Genomic DNA, 12500 nt, shown 5'->3' with positions numbered 1-12500 from the left:
CCCGTGCAAGTGGAATAGGATTTCATATATCCCTTTTATTCTCGTTTTCTTCGTCTTCCTCATTGTCTTGAAGGATCCTACTCTCTCTTTGAATCCGAAGGTACATCGTCTGATCATTTTCGCCATCTATGAACGTATGTGCATGCTATTCTCTTGAGCTTTCCATCTTCTCTATTTTTACATAGAACAATGTTTATCCTGAAAGTAACTATGTTCATTTTTCCTACTGCGTTAATAACAACACAGAGGTTCCTAAAAGTAAGCAAGTTTTGAGACGAAATGCTGGAGCATTGAGGCTCTCGCTGTATCATTCACAAGTAGATCGTGAGCACTGCTGTAGCCTTGCTATGTTTTTGTAACTGGTCTTGCTGCTGCTGGCTGTATCCTGAACCATCAACACCCAGTATTCCATGAGTAATATCCATTGTTTTCCATCAAGTTCATCATGCATTTGATAACATTACAAAAGCTTCCACTCTCATTCACCTATTTGTTTTACATTCACCTGTGTCTCCTCTACGATCACCCCTTTGCATATGTCCTCCCTACACCCTCCCCATCTCATTGAACTGAAAATCTATATCAGTTTTGCACGTCGTCATCCGTGACCTCCTTCCCGCATCCTGGCCAGTAATCCTTCATCCTTCTCACAACCCATCCTTTCTGCACACTTCCTGTCCCTCTCCTTGGTGCACCACAGCCGCTCAGCGCACACCTGCTCATCATCCCACATTCAAGAGCATGCATCTGTCCTCTCAACGGATGATTTCGTCTTGTCGGGACATTTGTATATACAGTTGTATGCACAAGTATCAGAGGCATCGTAATTTGCACCAGTAATATTGTAAGAGCACCAGGACATCTCTTTCACAGTTGTACAAAAAGCAAGGTCACTCAGAAGGAATGCCTGCAGAAGCACAGTCTCAAAGCACTTACCAGTTGATGCCGCACCATAAGTACAGTACTTCGCAATTACAAGTATGGAAGCACTCAAGTAGTTGGACAGATATTGCTCATCTGGCCGCGCTGGGGACAAGGGAGCACGGCAGCATAGAAGACAGCATCCACGCAACTCTTCTCAGCACAAGAACGAGGCCAAACACTGGTCTGTCACTGATGCCGCTCCCGTTACAGACGACTACTACGTGGTGTACTCGGATCTGGACCTTGGTCTGCACCACCCTTCCCTCTCCGACCTGGCCTACGCCCATATCTCGCCAAGAGCCATGTCTCCACCGGCCAAGCCTCCAGTGCCAACCTTTGGGGAACGGAAAAGGTCAGCACCCTCGAAAGTGTCACTGGCCCCGTCACCACCACGCCGTATTTCGTCCAAATGGCACCCATCTCTCATGAAAGGTTACAAGGACCGGCCTCCTATCCCTTCTCCGCGATCCACCTCGGCCGAGCGAGTGCGAGAAACTCGAGCTCTGTATTCCACTTGGCATCGTGAAAAGGTTGCTCGTTCGAGGGAGAAACTAGGATCTTCTCCTGCCAGAACCAATTCCCTGGGTCGAACATCCTCGTCAGCCAAGCAATCCAGTGAGGTTCGAGAGAACTTCCTAAAAGAGCGTCGTGCTGTTTCAGAATCACGTTTCACTATCGAAGATCGTGAAAAATCGCCACCTCGTAGAACTCCCTCACCACCCAAGGCTAGTTCCCCTGTTAGGCAGAGCGATGGCCGGGAAAAGCTGCATCACAGAACCTCCCTGAAAGATGTATCATCAGACAAAGCAGGGATATACAGGAGCAAGGTTCAGGAGCCTTATGTAACAAAAGGCCACAGCCGGTCACTGAGTGCTGATGCCCAGAGAAAATGGTCAAACACCTCAGCAGAGAGTGGGATGTACAGTGTCACACGACACACAGTGAGTAGCATGAACAAAATCAGAAGACCTTCCCAGCAAAATCCAGTTGACAGCAGAAGCAGCAGTGCCGAAGGCACCTGTAGGAGGAGACGAAGCAGCTGCTTATCTCCAGAGCCACAGTTAGCTTCCAGGAAGTCGCCAGTAGGTCGGAAGGACAGCCGCCACAGAGAGTCGCCCTACTCTGACGTGTCTCTGGAAGTTGCTGATGACAAGAAGCTAAAGCAGAGTGAAAGCTTTGACACAACCCAGAGTAACGAGACGGGTTACTCTAGCATGCTCGACCTGTCACCCTCGCCAGTACCAGACAGAAGGGCTGAGGAGCGTCGAGCAAGAAAAAAGTCCGAATCTCCAGTGCGGCCTCATTCAGCTCCGGCTCCGAGGCGCTCTCGCTATTCACACTCCTTCAGCGAACAGAGGAACAAGTGGGAGGCCATAACAAGGGGCGAGGCCGTGGGTCGCAGGTCCCGTAGTCCATCAAGAAGCACGTCACCTCTCAGGTCCCTCCAGTTGGTGCGGCAGGTGAGCAGTAGCTTCAGGAACATTCCAGTAGAGATCTGGTCAGAGTCTCGTCGGAGTAAGAGTCTGGAGGTCTTGACACCCTCGCCACACTCTCACCCTCAGCGCTATCGGCAGTATATTTTAGAACTTAGAAATGCAGCTCCTCGCAATGCTCGCATTTCACAGCTCCGACGCTTGTTTACATCGCTTGAGCGTGTCCATCGGCTTGAGCGATCTGTGAGTACCGTGGAGCTTTCCGCAGCTGATAATCGTGCCCATGAAATCATAGATTTCGAAACCTGGAAGAGTATGCGTGAAAAGGAAAGAAAGGCTCTAGAATATAATGTTCTCATGAAGGAACTGAATGTGGCTCAGAAGGAACGAGAGTTCCTTTATAAAGTGACTCCGGAGAAAAAGTGGGCCGGTGACTGCCGACTTCGAGGCCGTGATGTGAGCGTTCCAGAGCTTCGTGAGAAATTTGATTCACTCACAGATAACAGTTCCGAGATCTCACAGAAACGACGCCAGGAGCTAGAGAACTCCAAGGACACCTACCGAGGATTATGGCGAGGTTCCTCGGTGCGGGACGTGTCACGGATGTACGAGAGTCCTGAGCGAAGCCGCAGTAGCAGGCGCGGTTCTAGTCTGAGTCTTTCGCGTGAAGATTCGGGTATAAGAGCTCGTGGCCTTTGGACCAGCCTCAGCCTAGAGCAAGTCAATGCCTTTCGTGACCACCTCACGGAAATCTATGGCTCAATGCAGAATGTCCGCTCTTGGCGAGAGAGGAAACAGATGAGTATGGAGAGAACACCGAACAAGAGTCAGCGCGAGCTCGCCAAATACAGTGTCGACGTTTCAGAGACAGGACGCGTTCTGGCAGATAAGCTGCGTACCCTGCATGTGCGCCCTCCACCAGAGCAAACCAGAAGGCTTCCCTCCAGGCACTCATCACCTCCAAGGGCTGCAAAGAGTTCTAGTAATGTTCATCACTATGAGGATCAGCGACGTCAACTTTCAAAGCAGCTGTCCATAGAATTTCAGGAGAAGGTAAAGGAGCAAAAGTCGGGTCGTCGACTAGAGTCGACACCTGCTATGCTCGATAGCCTGCAGGTACCGGACCATCCGACGTCAGTCAGTCCAGAGAGTCTGTCACGCTCGTCACCTCGCACCTGTTACTCTCTTGACATTTCGGACTCGTCAGAACCCAACTCGCTGAATTCAGGTGACCAGTTCCTCCTTGTGGTTCAGAAACCAGGAGGCCATGGCCGCAGCAACAGTCTCCCACCGGAACAAGGCAGTGAGGCTGACTCGAGTGATTCTGAGATGTCCGTCCGAACTGTCGTCCACAAGGATGTTGCAGGAAAGGTCAAGTTCTTTGAAAAACGAGCCCGACGTAACTCCAGGTCATCAGAAAGGCATTCTTCCCGTGGAAGTCGCCTCAACATTGACGAGGTTCCTCATTACGCAACGCTTCCGACGCGCCTGAAACAACAGTCTCAGAACAAACTGTTTTCACCCAACTACCTACCCGAAAGGTCGGTCTCATCCGTGAATTTGGCCAACAAGGCCGAATTAGCCTGGCGCATCTATGACAAGGCCAATCCAGTGAGCTCTTCCTCAATCCAGCGTCTCTCTGATCAACCAAAAGACAAACGAGACCAAGTAAACCCCACGTCTCACTCTCGCTCTTACCTTTACCATGTGAAGACTGGCGACGTGAACCGTCTGAAGGATCGCTTCGAGAGCCCCGAGGATGCTCGTCGCCGCGCCCGTTCCCTGCCGGACATGAACGGTTCCTTGTCCCGCGTCACTCCCTCAGGGAAGACTGTGGTGCGAGGCCAAGAGGCAGGGGACGTGCAGTACATGCGCGCCAAGTACGAAGCGCCCAGACGGTCACGCAGCCCCGAGCGATGGCAGCCGAGTCGCGATGAATACCTGCCCAAATCTAAGCTAACAAATACCCTTCAGTCCCTGGCTTCTCGTTCGCCCGCGTTCTGCGAGCCAGCGACCGTCGAGAGACTGGCACGCCGAGACTCTGTCGAAAAAGCAGTATTACGGCGCGTCCACACGGGGAATGTGGAAGCTTCTGTCGATCGTCTTGAGAGTCAGCAATCAGGGTCAGGTGTATCAATTATCGGCCAGATGTACACCTCTGCGCCCTCAGTAAATGAGCTGGCAAACATTTCAACTTTAGTCCCTCCGCGCCCTCCTCCGCCGCTCATGGGGCCACAGAAACCGCAGCGAATGGCGGTGCGAAGCAATATCCAGCCGCTGCTGACGTCCACCCCGACGCCATCCCCACGAGACGCCCGGGCTGTGCACAAGCAGCGAGCCCTCCAGGTGACCGAGCCAGTGTGTTACCCGCCCACGCAGCTACACCCGCCTCCAGGGGCCTCCGCCACCTTCACCCGCTCGTCGTCCTCTGATTACAACGCCGATGCGCACCGCCCCAAATCGCGTTACGTCCCGCCCGAGTCGTACGGTTCCCCAGGGGGCGCCTCCCAAGCCCGAGGGAGTTGGACCCAGTCTCTGGAGCGGCCACACCGCGTGACTCGTGCCATGACCAACACCAACCCCCCCGCGCCCTCCCGGGGCAGTAGCCATTGCTACACCCTGCGGCGGCACCACCAGGTGCACCACGCCCACCACACCCCCCGCGCCGAGCACCATTCCCCCTCACAGCCTCATCCTTACTCCAATACCTACTCCCAGATCACGAAGCCATACCAACCTTACTCCCACAGTCCAGGACGAGACCAGAACTACAACAACAAGGCCGTCTCATGGAAAGGTGCTAGAGTTTTATTTGTTTCATGACCTGTCACTAGCAAGGTCGATTCCTACAGGTGAAGGGTCTCCTACTTCTGCGAATTCTCCTTTTCATCACCTAGGTAGATTTTCATGCATTTTCACCCGTCTGTAGGTAGCCATACTCTCTTCAAATTTCCATGGAATCTATGTTTATGTAGTTCCTCGAAGAAAGGCTCATTGGTAATATAGGTCTACTTTTTTCTTTGTATTCCCTCTACCTTTGTCGAAACCTTTGATTTATTTCCCTGTTGCTACAGCTTCTATATTCTCACGCATACACTGTGAAGTGACTAGTGGAATAAAAGGTTTTAAGGGTCAGCACATGAAGAATACCACTATGACGACGATATTAAGAAATATAAATGCACTGAGTGTAGCAATAAGCAGATATACCAAGCTTATTATGTTTCAGCACTTTTGTATCGATTGATACGTATTACTAACGTTATTAGTTACTATTTTAGCAATTATGTTTTCACTTGTGTTTGCTGATTATTGTAATTTCCAATAAGGTTATAACTTGTTTTTTATTATGTTTTGTATATAAACTGGAGTTGATTCACGTATATCAGCATTTTTCTGTTTTCAATAAAATGCTTGGATTGGATCATAGGTTCCCATTACTCTTTCTCTCTCGTCCTTTGTTCAATACACTCTTCCTTCCTGTTGTATATCGTCACATTTTTCATCATTCCTCCTGCCTCTCCGCCACCCTGTCTCTCCCCTTCGCTCTTATCTTGGCCTCCGTCTCTCCTCGATTTTCCTTCGCTCATGACCCGTCCTGACCCTGTGGTGGTCTTGCCACAGAACCGCTGATCGGCCCGCTGCCCTTCCCGTACCTGGCGGGGGCTCATCAACACCCTCCCAGACGTCCAGGTAAACAAGCCCTGCGGATCTCGCGTCGCTCTGACGGCCCCGCACCGCGCTCGTCGAGGCGGCCGCAAGGGGCGAGGCATGGCGGGGCGTTGCTGAGAAAGATGTTTAGGGTGTTAATCATGTCAACAAGAGTGACGAGGGAATAATAACGATACTGATAACAATATTAGTGATAATAATAATAATAATAAGGTTGATTATGATAATAATGATAATGATAATAACAATAATAATAACGATAAAAATAATAAAATAATGATAACAGCAATGATAACAATACATAGAAAAGCTCTGCACGCCTTGCAGCCCTGCCCCTTGCACCTGACCTAGACAGCTCATGTAAATACTCTCTCTGTAAATAAACACGACTACCAATCTGCATCAAGGGTCACGGCGGAAACCCGGTGACCATCACTTAACTGACCCGCGGCTCGGTCCTGCCGTCAACAGCTGTACATAAAACAAAAAGGATTCGCTTCTTACTAACAAAGATTTGTTTATATATTTATTTTCTGTCTCCCTGATTTTGTGGAAAAGTAATTGCGGCCGCTGATTAAAAGTAGAAGTCAAGTCTTCGCGAAATTCACATATAAGGCTCGAGAGGGAAAAAAATGCTTTTGAGCCCCGAACGAGATGCCATCAGTCATTCACGTAATCCAAGTTAGCATTTCCCCAGTAACGGCTGTGTCCCTGGAAGGCGTCGTCAGTGTTTCTGGATGACTAAATGTGATGATGATGTGTTGAAAAGCTACGGGTTTCGTTTGATCATTCGTTAGAAGCTCTCATTTCAGTACGCGCGGATACACACGCAAACTTACACATTTAAACATACATACATGTGTGTATACATACACACACACACACACACACACACACACACACACACACACACACACACACACACACACACACACACACACACACACACACACACACACACACACACACATGTGTATGTATACATAAGTGTGTATGTATATATATATATATATATATATATATATATATATATATATATATATATATTTATATGTAACTATATGTATATATATGTATGTATATATATATATGTATATATATAATGTATATATCATATATATATTATATATATATATATATATATATATTATATATATATGTATATATATATATATATATATATATATATATATATATATATATATATATATATATATATATATATATATATATATAATTTATGTATATGTGTATATATGTATATATATATATAATATATATATATATATATATATATATATATATGTATATAATATATATATACATATATATATATATATATATATATATATATATATATATGTATATACACATACACATACAAAGACAGACAGAGAGAAATAACTATAATTATAAATGCATGCGCACATATACAAATACACATGTCTCATCACTTTAACATGGCCTACATTTAAGTCAGTGAAAAGAATCCCCCAAAGTACGTGGCCATTATCTATCTCAAACCTTGTTTATTTGCGTCTGAAATCCCCAAAGACATTTAAATGGCACACCTACATTCCCCATCCACAGAATGCCACTAAAAATAGTTCTCATAATCTCTTTCTGTTTCCCCCACGTATTCACACTCTACTTCTACATTCCACGGTTTTTATACTCGCTTTGTTTTTATTTTTATCGTATATAATGTGTACGGAAAGCAGAAGTCGTCTATATGTCTCCTTTTGCCCGCTGCCTAATTACTTGGCATACTCTTGCTCCGGAACTATTCATTTATTATAAATGTCACTAAGGAAGGAAGAGCTCTAAATGTTTTTCATTTTTCATGTCTGTACTGTTTTGTTTTGTTTTTCATTACATTTTATTGATATACTGTTCATGTACTCTTACTTATTAGAATAGTGTATATTCACACTAATGCGGGAAAATCGGAATTGAACTAGCACGATATTTTTTTTATTTTTTTTTATATATATTTTTTTTGTAACCTTGGCGCCCCCTTTGAACTTTTTAAAATTCCAAGGAATCATAAATTATCTTCCTTTTTTAATGTTCCCGCACTTACAGGTTATCTATGTTTAGACTCTTCCGGTCATGGCGTCCCGAGTGTTATAAATACACCCCATCAACTTTACCGTTTTCCTGCTTTCGAGAAAATTAATGGCATGAAGAAAACACAAAATACAATTACCAAAAATACTTATTTGGAACTTAACGTTATCAACATTTTTATGATGTCTGCAATTGTATTACGTAAATAGAACCGAACGTTTAAATGTTTACTTTGGATAAAGCCACTCAGGTTCAAATTAAGTACTTGGCTCGAGCCCCCGTGTGGGTTGCCGACTGTCATTAGCGTCCAGGGAGCAAGAATGTAAATAATTTTACTGGGTTACTCGGCCCTAAACTAATCTTTCCAAATAATCTCCAAACTAACTAAACAGTCTCTGGCACTAAAAAGGAGACACAAATAACTTACCGCAAGCGAAAGCTGTGTTCTGCAACAGCAATAACTTCACCTCCTCCACTTCCCATACCCCCTTTCCCCCTCTTTCTCCTCCTCCTCCTCCTCACACGCCTGAATGTCTTACGTTTGGTTGAGAGTTAACACAGAGGGAGTTGGTAGTGGTCTCGTGCTCGCAGACCTTATCGGGTGTGTGACGCGCTCTCTCTCACCGGAGGAGAAAGGAAAAAAGGAAGAATATCTTCTTCGATCCATTTTCTCACCGTCCTCCCCAGGGAAGGCATCTCTCCGTACCTGGATGTTCTTTGCATATCTAACATTTTATTTCTTCGGTGGATGGTTCATTTCTATGCCGCTTCAATGCCGCTGATGTCAGGTTAGAGTCCTGGTTTGGCATTATCGCTTTGTGGTGATGGCTACTAACTGCTTTATTTTTAATGATAATTGACTGTTTTGTCTTTTTGTGTTCTATGTCTGTCCTCCATAGGGAAGACTAGTAAGTATAAATAATACATGTCATTTGTAATGTATACGGAAATACATCTTTGCATTAGTTTACTCCTGTCATATTCACGTTGAAGAATATACAACATTATTTCATGTGCTACAAATACCCTTTATCCGAGGGAATGTCATAATTATGATTAAGATTATTGCATATATTTCTTCAGAGTCCTTCAGATGGTTCGCTTAAAAAATATGTATATATATAAATTATTATTAAAAACTCAAGATTCCCAGCGCATGTTCTGACTGGCAAAACGCCCTCCGCAGAATCCCCTTACAAGTACGAGTCCGGGGAGGTGAACATCCATTACCGAACGCCCGTGAGGATTGAGCAGAAGGAGGCGATTCCCGAAGAGGAGCTCGCCCGCCGCCAGGAGGAACACATGAAGAAGGTGTACGAGCAAGAGCGACGCAAGAAGTACCTGGCCGAGCTGGAAGACATCGAGCGCAGGAGACACACCGACAACTTCACGTAAGTAGGATGCAAGGATTACGAGGTCGTGATCTCCCACACCGGTTGGGTCCCGAGTGGCGAAAGGTGGTATGCACTCCGGGCAGCATGGCTTGTTTGTTTAGGAAGATCGCTTACGTGTATAAACGTTGAAGTAGTGTTCCCTGTTTCTAGCCTGGTTGAATGTATATGCGATCACGTCATACCTAGCACACGCCGGTACATAAACATTCATTCACTCACTCACTCACACAAATGCGCGCGCGCGCGCACACACACACACACACACACACACACACACACACACACACACACACACACACACACACACACACACACACACACACACACACACACACACACACACACACACACACACACACATATGCTCACACTCATTCATTCATTCTTTCATTAACTCGTGCACTCACATATGCACACACTCACTCACCCACTCGCTCACTCACTCACTCACTCACTCTCGCACGCACACACACGCACACGCACACGCACACGCACACGCACACGCACACGCACACGCGCGCGCGCGCACACACACACACACACACACACACACACACACACACACACACACACACACACACACACACACACACACACACACACACACACACACACACACACACACACACACACACACACTCACACACACACTCACACACACTCACACTCTGTCACACTTACACAATCACACTTATACACTCACACTCACTCATTCATTTATTTACTCTTTCATTCTTTCTTTCTTTCATCCATTTTCTCACTCGTGCACTCACTCATTCACTCACTCAAATCAGTGTCGTACTGATTACATACAAATAAAAAGACTTTGGGAAAAAAGTCATTGTTTCTTTCTGTGAATATCTCTGCTGTTACAGAATTACGTTTTATATATCCAATCTCCCACTTTATGTATTGCTTTGATTAAAATAAGTTTATAGTTTTATAGTGAAGACCAACACAAGCTCTGTTGCTGTAGTCTTGCACACGTCTTTTTAATGAGTATCATAATAACTTTCGGAATTAATTGCACTTATATCACTGCTGTAACAATTCTATTCTCTGCAAATAGACTTCTGCATATTTAAGGTATGCATGATGTTACATCATATTAAGGCCAGTGGTTTGAAAGGCCTCTTGAGGAGAACAATACGATGGTTTTCCAGTATCTTAAGTACGGTGCTACTTAAGGAGTTCTATTATTACCATATCCCCCTCATATCATAGCCTCCCCTCTGCCTGTTTTTAAGATTAGTAATGGGAGGGTTTGCCTACATCACAATGCGTTAGACTTGCATAAACATACATGCAAGCTGGTGAACTTTTATCCTCATTACTACTGTTGAGTGAAAACTTGTACTTTGCCAAGTTGGGAATAGATTGTCCAAAATAAGGACCAGTTATATATGTGAAGACTACAGAATCACATATAGAATAGCAGCATATCAAGTGCTTAAAAGTTTGTAGCATTATAAACTGTGCATGGCTTAAAATATAATCCACTCATGTAACACTCTGCATGTCTCTAGAATGCTTAAGCCATTTGCATGTTAGTGCATGCCACTTAGATATATTGATTATATAATATTTTACATTGTCATACATGCTATAGTTTTCTGTTACTAATTTAGTTGAATCTTTTCAAATTTAAATAGATATTTTAAATAGTAGTTCAAACCAAATTTTGTACTGGAGGTAAACTAAACTTCTGAACTTAATTAGATTAACATCTCCTTTTCGTAGTTTCAGTGTATCCCTTGTCTGTAGTGGCAAATTAGAAATCCTTTAATTTATTTCTTTGATATCCATGAAAGATTTTCATAACAATTTCACTGTTGCTTTGCTAGTGCTTCAGTATCAAGCAAGATTTTAATGCTTGCAATTGATTAGTGGCCATTTATTTCCCATAAATGTTAGTGTCATGAGTTTCTTTATGTAGCTGGGCCAAAATTAACAATCTCTCCTTATTTTTTTAACCCATCCTGCATACCTAAAAGTAAGCTTTGATTTCATACTCATAGCATCGTTCTGATAGTACCCTAGTTCCCATTAGTTGTGTTCTTCCTTCTTCGTATTATAAAGATTTCTCCCTCTCCCCATACCTTAAGTCCGTCTGATCGGGCATCGTCTTGCAGCTCCCCTCAGGCGCGGCGACGTTACCTGTCCACCCTCAAAGTTGTGTCCCGCCTCTTCTCCTCCGTCTTCTCCCTCGCGAGGAGTAAACACAACCACCCCCAAGCCACCCCACAAGATATTGAGGTCCACATTGACAATGAGATACAAAAATGTGATAGCGAGTTCATGACTTCTGTGCATAGCGATCAGAATGGAGTGGCAATCTATATCTCAGAGGAGATATATGTTTAGTGTATATGTATGGCAGTATATAAAGACATTGGCCAGGCGCATTGGCAATGTAAATGTACATTATTCCAAAATGACTTTGCACAGTGGGCATGTTACAACGAAAGTGTACAGGAAAACACCCATCAGTTGTACATACACAATTGTGTTTGCAGGAGAGCAAAAAAAAGCAAGATTTACCTTAATGCCAAAGCTTTATTGCATAGTGACTAAAGTAGATTTAACATTATTAGATCCTTGTATCCTGGTCTGCATGATAAAATGCATGAAGGTATGTGTTATGTTATTAAATTCTTTTTGTTTTCCCATTGTCAATAGTAATTTATTATTACAATTACAAATTACAGCAAATGTTCTTAAAGTTGAAGTTTGTTCAATGTGACTGTTTATTTTTCATTTTTCACAGATGCCCATTTAGTTAGTAGGGTAATACAGATATTTCTTAGTTTGTATTTGGTTTGAGTGTCTTAGATATATATTGCAGATGCAGGAGTTATACTTGGGCATGCATTATTTGTCAAAAAGAATTGAATTTTCAGATTGTATTTGAAAAAGAGCAGAATATTTCAGTCGAGAGGATTAGAAATAGAAATGAACATAAGAGAATGTAAAGATATTAGTAAGAAGACATATAGAGCAATCATAT

The 12500-nt window shown here is 44.2% G+C and overlaps 1 protein-coding gene across 1 annotated transcript in view; it reads left to right on the top strand.

Annotated features, from left to right (window-relative positions):
- LOC147471469 (uncharacterized) overlaps positions 1-12500 on the top strand; it is a gene marked incomplete at its 3' end in the record, with an annotated part of 47744 nt that overhangs the window by 22744 nt on the left and 12500 nt on the right. The window contains 2 exon segments of the mRNA XM_086539189.1: positions 1135-5154; positions 9286-9490. Of these exon segments, the coding sequence (XP_086395315.1) occupies positions 1135-5154; positions 9286-9490 (4225 nt within the window).

This window comes from Penaeus japonicus, unplaced genomic scaffold, assembly GCF_977035675.1.
Source record: "Penaeus japonicus unplaced genomic scaffold, GWHDUDI00000001_assembly GWHDUDI00000008, whole genome shotgun sequence".
NCBI classification, from domain to species: Eukaryota; Metazoa; Arthropoda; class Malacostraca; order Decapoda; family Penaeidae; genus Penaeus; species Penaeus japonicus.
This window is presented reverse-complemented; position numbering and strand designations above follow the sequence as displayed.